The sequence below is a fragment of the Penaeus chinensis genome, chromosome 16 (genome assembly GCF_019202785.1).
Source record: "Penaeus chinensis breed Huanghai No. 1 chromosome 16, ASM1920278v2, whole genome shotgun sequence".
In the NCBI taxonomy this organism is placed as follows: domain Eukaryota; kingdom Metazoa; phylum Arthropoda; class Malacostraca; order Decapoda; family Penaeidae; genus Penaeus; species Penaeus chinensis.
Window position 1 is genome coordinate 2,901,416 of NC_061834.1, and position 17,500 is coordinate 2,918,915.

General features: G+C 45.1%; 1 protein-coding gene across 1 annotated transcript in view; it reads right to left on the reverse strand.

The window, feature by feature from the left end:
- The window catches only part of LOC125033619 (sushi, von Willebrand factor type A, EGF and pentraxin domain-containing protein 1-like), a 55,373-nt gene that overhangs the window by 16,034 nt on the left and 21,839 nt on the right, over positions 1-17,500 (reverse strand). The window contains 29 exon segments of the mRNA XM_047625284.1: positions 1-3,143; positions 4,120-4,318; positions 4,458-4,662; positions 4,930-5,103; positions 5,318-5,513; positions 5,782-5,996; positions 6,137-6,309; positions 6,540-6,649; positions 6,930-7,018; positions 7,224-7,381; positions 7,696-7,894; positions 8,079-8,306; positions 8,500-8,623; positions 9,051-9,129; positions 9,301-9,403; positions 9,675-9,836; positions 10,038-10,199; positions 10,518-10,700; positions 10,827-11,664; positions 11,787-11,881; positions 12,500-12,694; positions 13,085-13,199; positions 13,655-13,776; positions 15,274-15,420; positions 15,650-15,751; positions 16,039-16,081; positions 16,083-16,234; positions 16,508-16,687; positions 16,962-17,141. The exon segment at positions 1-3,143 is cut by the window's left edge and continues 333 nt beyond it. Of these exon segments, the coding sequence (XP_047481240.1) occupies positions 1-3,143; positions 4,120-4,318; positions 4,458-4,662; positions 4,930-5,103; positions 5,318-5,513; positions 5,782-5,996; positions 6,137-6,309; positions 6,540-6,649; positions 6,930-7,018; positions 7,224-7,381; positions 7,696-7,894; positions 8,079-8,306; positions 8,500-8,623; positions 9,051-9,129; positions 9,301-9,403; positions 9,675-9,836; positions 10,038-10,199; positions 10,518-10,700; positions 10,827-11,664; positions 11,787-11,881; positions 12,500-12,694; positions 13,085-13,199; positions 13,655-13,776; positions 15,274-15,420; positions 15,650-15,751; positions 16,039-16,081; positions 16,083-16,234; positions 16,508-16,687; positions 16,962-17,141 (8,071 nt within the window).

The window sequence follows — 17,500 nt, forward strand, 5'->3', positions numbered from 1 at the left end:
TCGGTGCACTCGAGGAAGGAACTGGTGGTCATGGCATAACCCGGATCGCATTCGAACTCGACCAGGTCACCGAAATTATGAATGATGCCTTCGTCACCCGCGTTCTGCAAGAGTTCCTGGAGTTTGGCGGATTTGGCGACTTTTCCATGATCTTTTGTACGCCCCTTAGCACGTCCTTTAGCATGCCCCTTGGCAGTAATAGGCTCCGTCTTGATGGGTACTTCGGCCAAAGATCTGAGTTCCCATCTACCATGCTCGATATCGGGTATGGTAGAACAGGTCACCATCTCACATACAGGGACTGCATCTGACCATGTTCCATCCGCTCTGCAGGTTATCTCATCCTCGCCCTGCATTGTAAAGCCTTCCGTACATTTGTATTTGATGCTGTGGTCGAATTCGAAAATGTCACCTTCTCTCTCAGCATTCAGAGCCTCGAATGGCTCTGGACAAGTCACCGGTTTACACTGTGGGTTGTCTCCAGTCCAGGATCCACTGTCAGTACACGTCCGGGTGGCATCACCAGTCATTATGTATCCGGGGCCACATTCATACGTTACGGAAGCACCAAATGTACTACCACTGCCACCCGACACTATCTTACCATTTGTAATCTGCAACGGGGATGGGCATAAGATCTGTATACAGGAAGTGACATAATTGCTCCAGGAGCCGTCTGCTAAACACTCTGCCGTCGGGGAACCCAAAAGCTTGTAACCTGGATTGCAGGTAAAGGTAATCACGCTACCGAAAGTGTGATTGCTCCCGCCAATATCGCCATTTGGCAGAGTACCAGGATCTCCACAGTCCACAGGCTGACACTGAATTGCTTCGCCTTCCCATTCACCTGTAGCTCCACATGTCAAAATGTTATTTGATCCTGCAGAACGATATCCACTGTCACAGGTATATTTCAAGACAGTGAAGGCTTCGAACTGTTTCTCACTTGAGTTGTAAGTTGCATATGGTAGTTGGGGAGCTGGTGGGCAAATGACTGGCAAGCAGTATGGCATTTCTTTATCCCAGTTTCCATCCGCATTACACATTAAGTCTTTGTCCCCATCCATGGTGTATCCTGGATTGCATACCACCTCAATATAAGACCCAAAGAACAGACCACTCATCCTTATCTTTGCATTTGAGGGCCCTTGAGGCTTGGTGCAATTTACAATGTTACACACAGGAGAAGACTCAGACCAGGTGCCGTCTGCTTGGCAAACACGTAATTTGTGTCCAGTCATGAGGTAGCCTTCATTACACTCAAAGGTAATTTTGTCTGTGAAATCATACGACTGACCTATGTGTTGACCATTTGCCAAAAGAGGTGGCGGTCCACAGCTGATCCTCTCGCATGTTGGCATTTCCGAACTCCACTTTCCACTCTCCAGACATGTGGCATTCCGCCTGCCATTTCTGCGATATCCAGGAGAACACTCGTATTCCACGAGTGAGCCACAGGAATTATCATCACCTATAACTTTCCCATTCGGGATGCTAGCAGGAATTTCACTGCAGTATATTTGGTTGCAAGTTGGTTCCTCTAGGGTCCATGTACCATCTGTATTGCAGGTTCTGTATCGTGTCCCATTCAGCTTGTAACAAACCTTGCACTCGTACTCTATTGGGGAACCAACATACAGGCTCCCATCAAAGCTTATGTAACCATTTTCAATCACCTCAGGTGGGTCACAGGTAACAGCAATACAGCGAGGAACAGAGCCATTCCAGAAGCCCAAAGCTCCACAGTATCGCTCGAAGCTTCCCTCTATCACGAACCCAAAGAAGCAGTCATATGTTGCCATAGAACCGTAAGTGGTTGTTGTGAATGAGATAGTTCCGTTCTCGATATCTGGTGGGTCTCCACAGTCCATGATCTCACAAGTGGGTATTTCTCCCACCCATGTCTTATCCATCTGGCACAAAAGTTGAAAGTCTGCCCCAACAAGGCTGTAGCCAGGATTACATACATATTCTGCTTGACTATTAACGCCAGACCCATGGTAAATGATATATCCATTCTGCACAGGGGGTAACTCTGAGCAGAACTGTTCGTAGCATCGAGGTTCTGGTGAATCCCAGTCACCTGTTTCCGTGCAGTGTCTTTTTCGGGCACCAAGAAGTTTATACCCAAGGCTGCAGTCGTATTCAATTTCTACACCATATACGTAGTCCCCCTTTTGTACTAGACTGAGACCACCAGCACTTTGCTGCGTACTAGACTGAGCCAAGTCGTCATAAGATATAAATGTCTGACCAGTATTCTGTCCAGTGTAGTCAAAATCCGTGGACTGACCTGTCCCTAATTGAAAGCCACTTTGCTGTCCGAAGTCTTCATAATCAGAAGACTGCCTGGGATTTTGAGAAAGTTCGAAGCCACCCGTTTGCTGTCCGAAGTCTTCATAATCAGCAGACTGCCCTGTACTTTGAGAAAATTCGGAGCCACCTGTTTGCTGGCCGAAATCTTCATAATCAGAACCCCCAGCATTTCCAAAGACATCAAAGCCGCCTGATTCCTGTCCAGTATAATCATAATCTGTGGTAGACTGGCCAGTGTTCTGTGAATAATCAGAGTAATCGAGCGAAGATTGACCAGTACCATGCGAGTTATCATAATCATAATCTTCCGGTAGCCAATCAGGGTCCTTGTCAGAACTAGACTGGCCAATACTTGGAAAACTCGGAAAATCTAGACTGCGTTTTCTACGAAATTCAAACTCCCCGGAAACCGTTGGGAGGACTAATGTAGTGAGGTCAGCTGAAGGGTTCTGAGGCCTGTGCACGACTGAAACGATCCCATTCTCGGGCTTGTTGGGCGGCGGACACGTAGCAATCACACACTTGGGAACAGCACCATTCCACTCGCCTTTGCCGCCGTTGTCGATACACTCGGTGAAACTGCTCCCCTGCAGAAGGTACCCCAACTCGCACTCATACGCCAGGAGGTCTCCGACTCGCCACACATCCTTCTCGGGCAAGACGGCGTGGGCAGGCACAGTAGGGTTGGGGCAGGGTAGTGCTTCACACGTGGACCAAGGCCCGCTCCACTCGCCATCTGCGCCACAGGAAAGGGTCTTTGCCCCTACCACGATGAAGCCAGGATCGCACATGTAGACAGCCTCCCTGGAGGTGGATGAAGCTCGCACCTGATGGAGGCCGAGTCAGGGATAAACACATCTAACATCTAATGTAGAAATATACACCTCTCTCTCTCCCTCTCTCTCTCTCTCTCTCTCTCTCTCTCTCTCTCTCTCTCTATATATATATATATATATATATATATATATATATATATATATCATGTAGACGGCCTCCTGGAGGTGGATGAAGCTCGCACCTGATGGAGGCCGAGTCAGGGATAAACACATCTAACATCTAATGTAGAAAAATATACATCTATCACTCTCTATATATATGTGTGTGTGTGCGTGTGTTTATATATGCATACGTGTATGTATATGTGTATATATACATGTATATATATGTATGCATGTGTATATATATAAGTACACAGAAATTTATATATATATAAATATGTATTATATGTACATATATATATATATATATATATATTATGTATACATATATATACATATGTACATATCTACATACATATATATATGTATATATACATGTGTGTGTATTTATATATACATATGTGTGTGTGTGTGTGTGTGTGTGTGTATGTATGTATATATGTAGAGAGAAATATATTATATATATATATTATACATACATATACATATGTATATATATACATATATACATACATATATGTATATATACATATATATACATATACATATATATCTATATATGTTTATATATTCATGTATCACACACACACACACACACACACACACACACACACACACACACACACACACACACACACACACACACACGCACATACACACACACACATAGATGTGTGTGTGTGTGTGCGTATGTATATATATGTATATTCATATACGTATGTATGTGTGTGTGTATGTGTGTGTGTGTGTGTGTGTGTGTGTGTGTGTGTGTGTGTGTGTGTGTGTGTGTGTGTGTGTGTGTGTGTGTGTGTATTCGTCTCCAAATCGAGCGGCGGAATTCCCGACTCGAAGCAAAAATCCGCACCTTGACCCTGCCGTTGACGACAGCCGGAGGTTTCTCGCACTTGGGGACATTGCACTTGGGAAGCGGCCGCGACCACGTGAAGTCGTCCTTGCACGTGACCATGGGGTCGCCCTGCAGTTTGTAGCCTGTGTTACACTTGACCTCCACCTGCTCCCCTGGCCGCACGACGGGGCCGCCCTCCGCGTACCCATTCACGATGCTGAAGAGAAAAAATATTCCCTTCTAGAATTTTTTTTTTTTTTTTTCATTATGCTTATCCATTTATGCGTCTTTCTATTCCGCATTTTTTTCCTTTTGTGTTTTATTCGTCGAGGGGATCAAGTTCGAGAGATGATTACCTGGGCATCTCCCCGCAAGCCTCCGACTGGCAGGCAGGAGGACTCCCATCCCACTCGCCGTCGCCGCCGCAAGTGAGCACCGGAGGACCGTCCATCAGGTACCCTTCCTCGCAGGCGAAGGATATTTGGTTGGTGGGCATATAGTTCCCGAGATGACTGGTCACCTGGCCATTGGGACCCGCGTGGAGATTCGGGCACTTGATTACTGCGGGGAGGGAACAGTCAGTTATGGCGGCACTCCTTGGTATCAGTTGATTTGCGTCTCTTATAGTAGCCGTATGCAGCTCTCTCTCTCTCTCTCTCTCTCTCTCTCTCTCTCTCTCTCTCTCTCTCTCTCTCTCTCTCTCTCTCTCTCTCTCTCTCTCTTTCCTTAAGACTAATTTTACCTCTATCTCTCTCAACCTATATTCATGAGTCTATTTATCAATCTACTTATGCTTAGACTTAGAGTAGGAATGACCCCTCGGCCGACCTTCGCACTCGGGGTGCTCTCCCGTCCAAATCCCGTCGTCCTGGCAGGTTCGGTTGCTCACCCCGCGGATCACGAAGCCGGGGTTGCACGTGTAGCTGACGACGTCCCCGAAGCTATATGTGGTGCCATTCACGTGTCCGTTCAGCAGGTACCCGGGGAAGCCACACGTAACGCCTGTGCGGACGAGACAGCTGTGTTATTTATGCTCTCTCTCTCTCTCTCTCTCTCTCTCTCTCTCTCTCTCTCTCTCTCTCTCTCTCTCTATATATATATATATATATATATATATATATATATATATATATATATGCCAGAAGTGCTTGTGTCAGGCGACGGAAAGAAGTAATCGGAGACCATTCTTCTTTCTTTCTCTTCTTTGAATACTTACGTCGACATTCCGGCTCTGGACCGGACCACATGCCATGCACAAGGCACGTTCTCTCCGCGTCGCCGCTATACAACTTGAAGCCTTGGTCGCACTCGATGTTTGCCACAGCACCTGCCCCTCCGCCGTTCACCTGCACCTGGCCGTTGCTGGGCTTCGATGGGACGCCACAGCCACGGCAGAAGGTTGACGGCTTCACCTGTGGGATGCAGAAAGAAGGGTACTTTATGTGGTTTATCTGTTGAATTGAGACTAAATATGACTTCTACTTTGCGTAGTTATTTACTTTTATGAAGGAGAAATGGGAAAATAGAAATAAATCTTAACTCAATGTCACAAAATTTAGTTCTTTATTTTTTTTTTTTTTAGAACACGAAAAAGCTGAAAAGCATAGAAATACGAGTAAGTCTGGTATGGATACCTTGACATTCTTTCTAAAATAAGAGCAATTGCACAGTGAGCCTCACCTTAACCTGCCCCTTGATCCCAGCCTGGAAGTCCGGCCATCCGGCGACACTCCCGACGTATCTGTCGCAGCGAGAGAAGATTCCTGCGACGTTGGCCAGCGAGAGCTCCTCGTCCCACAGGTTCAAGAGCGTTATTTCTCCTCGGAAGGACTCCTGCGGACTGTAGCTGCCGCCGCGTTGGTCCTGCTCCTGGCCTAACACCAGTGTCCCTGAGGCTAGGGGGAGGGGTAGAGTAAGATCTTAATGGTTATTCAGTGTAATACCCGTACGTACAAAAACGTGTTTACAAACACAAATACACACACACTCGTGCGCGCAAGTACACGAGCAGATACAAGCGCCTGCAGATACAAACCTTCTATGGTCGCATTTGGTGCCAATCCGGTGCCACTGTCGGCCAGCTGACCGTCCAGGTAAATGGCCCAAGTACCGTTAAGGTTCTTCCAGGTGACACACACAAAGTGCCACAGCCCGTCGTTGGCACCGACATCTGTGATGCGCTTATCGCCGTTCACATACAACACAAAACTGTAGTCACGTACAAAAGAAAACTTATGTAACATTTGCAAACACATACATACATAAATCTCTTGGGTATTTGTGTCAGTGTGTATCTCATAATAATAATTACACAGATATATCAGCATTTTTTAAAATTCTCTCTTCCATTTCCTTTCGCTAGTACCATTAAACCTCCTCCTCTCTATTCACATGGTTTGACCCCTCGCCAGTCCCCTCCCTTCTCCCTTTGTACCCACCCGCTATAGTCAGTGACGGTGAAGGCGTTGTCATGGGAATCCGTAGCGTAGCTGAAGGGCGTTCCGTAGTTGTCGCGGTCATCGGTTTTCATCCAGAAGCACGCCGACGACTGAGGGATGAAACGCGATGAAAGGAAGGGAGGAGAGAGAGAGAGAGAGAGAGAGAGAGAGAGAGAGAGAGAGAGAGAGAGAGAGAGAGAGAGAGAGAGAGAGAGAGGGGGGGGGGGGAAAGAGGTGGTGAAGGAGGGAAGGAAAGTAAATGGGAAAGACCGAGAAGGAGAGAGAGAGAGAGACAGAGATAGCTATATAAATTTCAGCATTTCATTATGAAATTGCAAAGAGACGAAAAAATAAACATTTATATCTCCAACCAGTATTGAGGACACTCACGCTGTTCATGGGACGAGAAACCTTTTCTATGGCTGCGTAATCCAAAATTCCAGACTTGGGGAAATCGAGGATGAAATCCGTTGACATCTCTGCGGATTCGAATGGGGTAAGTGAATTATATATCAAATTTAGCTACGTATTTTGCGGATGTTACTACTAAAACGTGAGGGACAGGTATTGTATTGTATTTTTCACACTTCACTGTGTATAAAAATAACTGAAGATTTGTTGTATTACGAGACTGCATATGAATCACTCGCCTTAGTTTTACGCTGCGCGAATAAAGATACGAACCTGTTTCGCAGTTGGTGCCAGTGTATCCAGGGCTGCAGGCGCACGAGAAGCTGTTGACCCAGTCCGTGCAAGTGCCACCGTTCTGGCACGGGGCAGAGGCACAGTCGTCTGTGTTTATGGCGCATGTGTCACCTTCGAAACCCGATTCACACACGCACCTAGCCCGAAAGGTTTGTTTATCAAGCGAAAATAAAATATGGAATTTAAACTTTTGCTCTGACAGGCACACTTTTTTTTATATCACACCATTTTGGACTGGTAAGTTGATGGAGAGGGAAACTCATGTAAATTTCTGCTTTACGGTACAGTTTGGACCAAAGATTGCCATGCTTATATGATATACATTTATGGCACAGTAATGAAATCCTGAGTACTCTTTAAAAGACACAAAGTTATGTAGTTTCAAGTTGAAAATACATTCTGGGTTCACTGTCTTATCAGTAAAAAAGTTAATGTATCCTAAAAGTCTTACTTGAATGCGTTGACCTGGTCGATGCAGAGGCCGTGCTCGCAGGGTGAGGACTCGCACTCGTTGATGGGCGTCTCGCAGAACCGCCCCGTCACGCCCGGGGGACACACGCACACCACGTCGTTCAGGCGGTCCTCGCACGTCGCCCCCTCTGCGCAAGGGCCGGTGGCGCATTCGTCGATGTCCATGTCGCACACTTCGCCTGAAAAAGTTTCGAGTTGGTCCTGTACTTCGCCTGTTCTTTGTGAATGTGCAACGATGATTTAGAACAAGATTTGCAGTTAGGGCATCAATCTGGGCGAATGAGACTGACGTATTCAACAAAAATAAATGGCCCATTGCAGTGTTTTTGTTGACTAAATGCTAACTAAATGCCAGAAACTTACCAGTGTAGCCACTCTGACAGATGCACTTGAAAGAATCGGTGAGGTCGGCGCATGTGCCACCGTTCTGACAGGGGTCGGGCTCACACTCGTTGATGTCGACTTCGCACTGGGAGCCCGTGAACCCCGGCGGACACTCGCAGTGGAAGCCGTCGAGCATGTCGAGGCAAGTCCCCCCGTTGAAGCAGGGGTCGCTTTCGCACTCGTCGATCTCGGACTCGCACTGCTGGCCTAGAGGAGGCGGACGGGAGTCGGGGGACGAGGAGAGGGAAAGGCATTAAGCTCGGAGTCCACTATACTGTTTTGAGGATTTACAAGGATTCGGTTTGACTTGCACCTCGATTCACTAGATTTCAGGATTAGATATCTTATTTATGGTCCGTCCTTTCTGCCAAACGTAATAACCTAAGAAATGATGATTTACCTGAATAACCGGAAACACACTGGCACACGTATCCGAAGTCTAAGGCGCTGCAGGACCCGCCGTGGAGGCAAGGTGTGCTGAAGCAGTCGTTGATGGTCAGGGTGTCCAGGCTCGTGTGCGCCGCCTGGGCATGGAAGAGTCATTTCAGTTTGAACAGGACGTGATGCACACGCACTCGAACATGCACGGGCACGCACACATACACATACACACAAACATACACATACGCACGCACGCACGCACACGCACACGCACGCGCAAACGCACACGCAAACGTACACCTAGACGTACGCCCAGACGTACACGCACACACGCACGAACACACGCACGCACACACGCACACACACACACACACACACACACACACACACACACACACACACACACACACACACACAGACACACACACACACACATTCTTTGAACAATTATTCACATAACTGTATCAGCTATTATCGGAGAAAAAAAAAAACATGCTAGAAATAGTACCACTCATCTTTCCGCTATCTTTCTTTCTTTTCTTTTCTTTCTTTCAGCGATCGGAACCGTACCTGATCTCCCTCAGTGACGCCATGGCATTGGAAAAATGAGGTAGAGCCTTGGCCGTCAGTCTCCGCGCCGTGAGGGCACCTGGAGACAGATGAATGATGAGTTACACTGTTCTTTGTGGTCGTCATGGAATAATAACCATATTTGCTTATCCCGTGCCTATAATTATACGTTCGTGGCGTTTATGCTATTAGAAATATATTCGTTACATTAGGACTGAAACAGTAACAACGGCATTTCGCTGACACGCACCTGAAGCACTCGGTCTGGCCGCTCTTCTCCTGGAAGAAGCCAACGGGACAGTCGAAGCAAGGCTGCAGCCCCGTCTCTGACACTGAGCCAGGTTCACAGGCCGCTGAGGAACGAGATTTTGTTAATTAAAGATGTGAGAACGAGAACGATGATGTGGTGGTAAGCCCTTTGGCATATTACGATATCTTAGAAAGTTTAGTTGTATTGCCATCATACAAGCAGTGTTCTTGTAGCCTTTTCATCAAGGCGCCTCGTCGTACATTCATTGCCTATTGTCTGGTACAAAATATGATCTAAACAGTCCTAAGACTTTTAATTAGCTATGGTTCAGATGTGTGACAATACACCACACTTTTAAGATTTGCTTGACTCACGCTGGCACTCTGCGATGACCCAGCAGCCTCTCCTCCAAGTCGTGGTGTTGTGCGGACAAGAAGCGCATGAGAAAGAAGCGTACTCGTCCTGGTACTGGCCGAGGTCGCACGTCACGCACGGTTCCAGTCCGTCCTCGGAGAAAGACCCCGGCAGACACTGGGCTGTGGGCCAACGTGGAGTCGGATGGCGTTGGATTTTTATCACGATTTTTTGTATCATATCATTCATTACTGTTTAATTTCCAGCGTTATTGTGGTATGATTGTTATCATAGACGGGGTGTTATTTATCATTGGCTGAGAGCAAAGTCTCATGAACGACAAATAGTTATAACAAATAACCTACGTTCTCATTGGGACTCACATTTACAGTCCTGGTCACTCTTAGCACTACTGACTTTCGTGGAGGTGTTGGAGGGACACACGATGCATGACACCTGGCCCTCCTGAGGCTGGAATGACCCTTTTGGGCACGACTGGCACTCCTTTAGCACCACGTTGAAGAAGGTGCCAACGGGACACTTCACTACGGGTTTAGGGATCGAGATTATGAAACGAGAAAAAAAAATGGTGTTTTTTGTCACGACGATGTAATATGCTTACTTTTTTTAGAATATATAGAAATATTTCAAATAATATTATAGATATTATAGAATATCTAAATATTTTAAAAGGTGAATATGAATTGTGCGTTTATATTTGATTTCTCCCTAGTATAGACAGAAATATATCTTCGTAATCATCGTAATTTTATACGCTTATACGCTCAATAATTAACTGATCATGCTGTTCCTACTAGCCAGTTTCTTCATTCATTCACAAAGTCACTCACATACACACTCACCGCACTTGTCACCCTGCGAGATGCTCCCAGGTTCGCAAAGGTATTCTGGATTTTCCTTGAGCCTTATGGCCGCTACACGGAGCTGCCTTTGGCCAAAGTTCACGTCTAGCTGGCCATCACCCGCGGCTTTAAGGAGGCCATCCATAGCCACTCCTACCTGGTCCTTCGCTCCTGAACCGTGACCTGTGATTGAGAAAGATTCCAATCAGGTATATGCATTTAAATAAGTTCTTGGGAGAAATGATGACTTTGCATTGATCGCAAATAGGTGTTATAAGGACAGGGAAAACAAACAAATATATATACTACCTTCTACAGTGAATCGTATCTTAAAAGTCCTCTTGCCCTCAGGGGGCGCGGGCGTCGTCGGATCGAGATCACCCGGGAAGATGATAGAAGGGGAACCGAAATCGACGTCGTAGTCATTCGACGAGATTTCATCGCCGGGAAACGAGGGGAAAGGGTCGCTGTCGTTGTCCCTCACTGTGCGGTTCTTGGCTTGCGTTTCGTCAAGAGGGTGAATCCCCGGGATCTTCATACCACTCAGTTGCTTGCCGGCCAGTTCGCGGAGCCTTTTGGTCTTGTCCTCGCCGAACTCCTCCGAGAAAGCTTGGAGGAAGTCGTTGGTTGTGAAGTCCCCCTCATGAGGACTCAGTTTGGTGAGGAAGGAGTTGAACCGCACCGTGCTGACGTCGGACGCGAGGGATTTGGTGATGAGGTCGATGAGGACTCCGAGGTAGTTCTCGCCCCTATTGTTCGCCGTCGCCGGGGCCTGAGTCGTCGTCTTCTCGCCGAGAAACTGTTGAATCGTCAGGCCGAACTGCCTCTTCCGGCGCTGGAAGTCGTCGAGCGCATCGAACTCCCGCAGAAGAGCGTCTCGCTTGACCCTCTCTCCCGCCACGCCTGCCGCCCCCCTCTGCCAGTACAGCCAGCCTGCTTCGGAGTGTCGCTGGGGCCAGTATAGGTTCAGGACGTCTTCTTCCGCCGACCTTCTTTTCCTGAAGAAGCCAATGGAGTTGAATTCTTCCTCTGCGTCGGCGAGGATGCTTTCGCACACGGCCTCCACCGCTGCCACCTCGCACACTACGTCATCAGAGCACATGGCGGTTAGTGCGTCTTCTAGTTTCTTTTCTAGCTGATTTTCAACCTTAGAAATGAGGGGACAATATTGGTTTAATAGTAACTTTTTGCAATCAGAGTGAATTTGGAGAATATTTGGATCTTATTTGCCTTACCTGCCTTCAGTCAGTGATAAAAGATGCAATTTACCTGCCCCATGAAGAAGATGTCATCGCAGATCGAATCGTCTTCTTCTCCCATTGCCATCTCGCCGTACTGAGAGATGCTGTTTGACACTGACGTCACTGAAGTCAGAGAACAACAGGAATAATGACGATAATGATATAACAAGAACAAAAGCAATAATAACAGTGATAAAGCTACTACTACTACTACTGCTACTACTACTACTACTACTACTACTTCCACTACTATACTACTACTACTGCTACTACTGCTACTATTACTAATACTAATACTATTTCTGCTACTACTACTACAATCACCACCACTACTACTTCTACTACTACTACTACTACTACTACTACTACTACTACTGCTGCTGCTACTGCTACTATTACTACTACTAATACTAATGATAATAACAACAACAATAATAATAATAATAATAATAATAATGAAAATAATGATAGCAATAACAATAACAACGATAATAACAAAAAATATAATAACGATAATAAAAATATTGATAATAATAATATTAGTAATAACAAAAGTGATAATGACTATAATAACAGTAATGATAATAATAAATACAACATTAATAATGACAAAAAATGATAATAACAATAGCAATGACAACAGCAAAAAAAGAAAGAAAAAAAAAAATAAGAAGAAAACGTTAAAAATAACAACATTTAACAGGAATAAGTTGAGGAGCACAAAGGAATCACTAAACGCACCCGAACAGTCTGGGAAGGGCATAGGGTTTTCGTCCGGAAGCCAGATCCCATCGTAGGCGCAGAAGTAGTCCTGCTGAGGCCTCATGGCGAAGGCGTAGCTGTCCTCGCAGGTGAGAGTACAGAAGACGGCGTCAGGGTTCTCGGTGCAGTTGGCAGCTCCGTTGATGGGGTCCACGGGCATCTGGCACGCGTGTTCTGAAGGGGCAGAGGAAGGAGAGGGGTGTTTGAGATGTGGATTGGAGGGGGTGGTAGTTTTTTATTGTTTAGGTTCGTTGTGGTTTTTTTTTCCAGGGGGGTAGGATAAAGAGAGAGAGAAAAAAGAGCGATGAGGAAGGAGGCAGGAGGGAGGAACAGAGCAAGAGCAAGAAAAAAAAGGAGAGCAAGTGAGAGAGAGGTAGGGAGGGAGGGAAAGAGAGGAAAAGTGAAAGGGAAGGACCGAGAAAGAGAGAGAGAGAGAGAGAGAGAGAGAGAGAGAGAGAGAGAGAGAGTTTATTTAGTATCAATACATTTTAATATCGCAAAACTTTCAAATGCTCTTTATGAAAAGGCTTCATTTTTTCAGCATATACGTCTGCAGTTGCTTACTTTGAACCGTGATGGTGATGTTGCAAGTTGCTACGTTGCCTGCCGCGTCTTCTGCCCAGTATTCTACTAAGGTGTCTCCTTGAGGGAACTGCCCGGGTTCCTTGGATCGTGTTATCTGAAGCAGGCAACTTTGGTTTGAGATTTTCGAAGAATATAGGCGTTACTTTATTTGGATAAAGATAATGATAATACAAGTAATGGGAATTATTGGTATGATAACAATAACGAAAATGCTGCTGCTGCTAATGATGATAATGATGGTATCAACACGAAGGATTGTAACGATAATGATAGTGCTAATGATGATAATCATATCTATAAAAATGCCGAGGATAATGATAGTAATAATCACCATCATAGTGATAATAATGATAATATTAGTATCAATAATGACGATGATAATAATCCCACAACCCCTATAAAATAATTATTTAAAAAAGGATAATGGCGATAATATACTTTCACTCCAATAAGAAACACGACACAAATTCAAAGGGAAAGATAATTCAACGGGACCAATCCTCACTTCCAAACGACCGTCACCCTCACGCAAGACGCACTTCATCTCACCTTGACTTCTCCTCCAGAATTATCCGAAAATAGGGGTTCCTCCCAATACACGTCCACCACCTCCTCGTGGGACAGGAAGACAGGGGGGGAGAGACACTCATCTATTCGTGGTGGTTCCTTGTCTGTGGGGTTAATGGGAGATGTTGAGGTGGTGATGTTGATGGGGTGTTGATGGGATGCTGCTGAGTACATATGTGGTGTTGATGGGATGGCGCTGAGTGCATATGTGGTGTTGGTGGGATGGTGCTGAGTACATATGTGGTGTTGGTGGGATGCTGCTGAGTACATATGTGGTGTTGGTGGGATGGTGCTGAGTACATATGTGGTGTTGGTGGGATGGTGCTGAGTACATATGTGGTGTTGGTGGGATGTTGCTGAGTACATATGTGGTGTTGGTGGGATGCTGCTGAGTACATATGTGGTGTTGGTGTGATGGTGCTGAGTACATATGTGGTGTTGGTGGGATGGTGCTGAGTACATATGTGGTGTTGGTGGGATGGTGCTGAGTACATATGTGGTGTTGGTGGGATGGTGCTGAGTACATATGTGGTGTTGGTGGGATGGTGCTGAGTACATATGTGGTGTTGGTGGGATGGTGCTGAGTACATATGTGGTGTTGGTGGGATGGTGCTGAGTACATATGTGGTGTTGGTGGGATGGTGCTGAGTACATATGTGGTGTTGGTGGGATGGTGCTGAGTACATATGTGGTGTTGGTGGGATGGTGCTGAGTACATATGTGGTGTTGGTGGGATGGTGCTGAGTACATATGTGGTATTGGTGGGATGGTGCTGAGTACATATGTGGTGTTGGTGGGATGGTGCTGAGTACATATGTGGTGTTGGTGGGATGGTGCTGAGTACATATGTGGTGTTGGTGGGATGGTGCTGAGTACATACGTGGTGTTGATGGGATGCTGCTAAGTACATATGTGGTGTTGGTAGGACAGTGCTTAATACATATGTGGTGTTGATGGGACAGTGCTGAGTACATATGCGACATTGATAGGATGTTGTGTTATAGGTGTGTTGTTCATGAGATGATGTTGATGGGCTGATGCTGAGTACAGATGTAATGTTGACAGGGTGTCGATAGGATGGCGCTGAATACGTATGTGATGCTGTGTTTTAGGTGTGTAGTTCATGAGATGGTATTGATGGGATATCGTTATGATGGGATGATGTTGTGATATAGATAATGAGGATAATGTTAATGGGATGTTGACATGATGCTATTTGTATGTTGTTAAGGGGATGCTGGTGATGAGGATGTTGTTGTGATGAAGTTATAAGGATGATGAGAATCTATGGGTTTTGATAGACGGGTTTTTGTATGAGATTTTGAAGCCTCATATTGTATGAGATTTTGAAGCCTCATATTTTAAAATTCATGAGAAGTTCAGGCAAACTGCTTTTGTTTTCTTAAAATTCTGTGATATTACATCCAAACGTGCAGGCTGAGAATGCTAATAATAACGTGAACTTATAATAAAAGTAATATTGATAAAAATAATGAAATTAATAGTTATATGATAATGATAATGCTAGTAATAATAAAAAATAATGATAATGATAGTAATGATAATGAAAATGATAATAAAGATGACAATGATAAACTTACCAACAACGGTGACAGAAAATTCGCATGACGCCTTGTTCCCTAGTTTGTCCATGGCGACGTAAGTAATGGTGTGGTTCCCTAGTTTCATTTTCATGGGCTGACTGGTGGCCGGGACTGTGTGCAATTTGATCTTGCCCTTGGAGTTATCTGAAGGTGAAATTAGCCATTTTCTTGTATTCTTATCTGCATGACTTGTTAGTCTTATTATTTTTTTTTTTTTCTCTTTAGCGTTTTTTTTTTTTTTCTTCTTCTTCTTCGCGTTCCTCCCGGTTATATCACAAATAGAATCCAATAATTTCTGAACTTACATAATAAAATGGAACAACAGAATTCCTCAAGTCATCAGTCAACATGAATCAAAATAAAGATTTCGTACCTTTTACATGAGGTTGATTCCAAGTGACGTTCGCATAGACTTCGTGAGGTTCGGTCGCTGTCGTTATGTTCTCTGGACACTGAATCACTGGTGGAGTTACGTCTGGCCGAGGAAAATCATCAAATTAATTGTATGTGGATTATATGAGTGTGTGTTTATTGGTAATTATACGTATATATGTATGTATATATATACATATATTTATACATATTGTTTGTTTGTAGTTTTAAGATATTTATATCTGAAGAAAGTTTTAAATCTGATTTGATTTTTTTTTTTTTTTCATAGACAGCTGATCATACTCGTCCTCTTCAGGAACCAATTGATCAAACGCAACAGCCTGACACCTGAAGACCTCAAATTTCGAACAACGAGCGCATAACACTTACCTACACACCGAGGGGACTTATGGCCCTTCCGACCACACTCCAGGGTCGATGCAAGTGGTCTTAATCGGTCCACTTATCTGGTACCCGGAGTCGCAGGCGAACTCGCACCTCGACCCGTACTTGGACTTGGAGGAGGAGCAGGAACCGGGTCGGATCCTACCGTTGAGGAGAGGAGGAAGGCGCGGGCAGAAGATGGCTGGAACGTGAGTCTTGCGTTGATTGTCGATTGATTTGATTTGTGAATGCGTGTTAATGAAGCCATATGTGAAAATTTAGACATGGTTCGTTTTATTGACGAATTTACGACGTACTTCCAAACTACTTTCTTGAGTAGACATATCTTAGATAGTTTAATCATCCCAACATCAGAACATAGAGTTCATACATCTAGAAATACAGATAAAAATATGAAATGTGATATGATATCTACACCATATAGGAACATGCTTTAAACTCAGGATCCCTTTACGTTTGCAATAGGCTGGTATCCCGTCCCACATGGCCACCGGCAGGCAGGTCCTCATCTTGGACCCCACGAGCTGGTATCCCGGATCGCAGGTGAAGTGGCACTCGGTGTCCATGATGGGCGTGGGCTGCGTGCACACCATCGTCCCGTGGGCCATGGGCTTGAGACTTGGGCAGGATTTCACTGTAGAGGGGGAGGACGGAGAGGAAGGGGGGGTGGATTTAGATATGGGAACCTCAATTCTGAACGTTGTCAGTGAATTAATCAAATGTTAGGGATAATCGGATCGCTGAGTTGGACAGAACTGAAAATTTAAACTGTCATCTTGTAGAGATTCCTTGTGCGAAATAATAGATAGAATCACTGACACTCTCTCCCGTTATATTATATAATCCATGAGATTTCCTATATATAGCTGCTGACATGATGTTTCCAAAGTTGACCATGAGTTACTGACTGACACATCGGGCGTTCCACCCCGTCCATTCGCCATTCTCGCCGCACATCCTGATGGAGGAGCCCTTGAGGGTATAGCCAGGGTTGCAACGCACGCCGCACGCCGCGTTGACCACGTTGTTGCAAGTGTTGCGCACGAAGTAGCCGTTTTCCGGAGGCGCGAGCACCGGGCACTGCAACACTGGCAGGAGAAATTGGCCCATGAACAGCAACTGGTGCATTATTATCATTTTTTAAAATTTTAAATGGATATTATCAGGGAAATCGATACAGTGATAAAGTATGGTCATGCCGATCGACTAATCAGGTATGAATGAGGCAAGTAAACATTATATCTCAAGCATTAGCAAAAGCATATACTTGATATGATAAGTTCATAAAGCTGTAGAAGTTCGGAAGCTGTATAATAAACGATTAATTATTTTTTTTATAATCAAGGATTGTGACTGTATGTGCACACACACACACACACACACACACACACACACACACACACACACACACACACACACACACCTGTATTTATGTATGTATGCATGA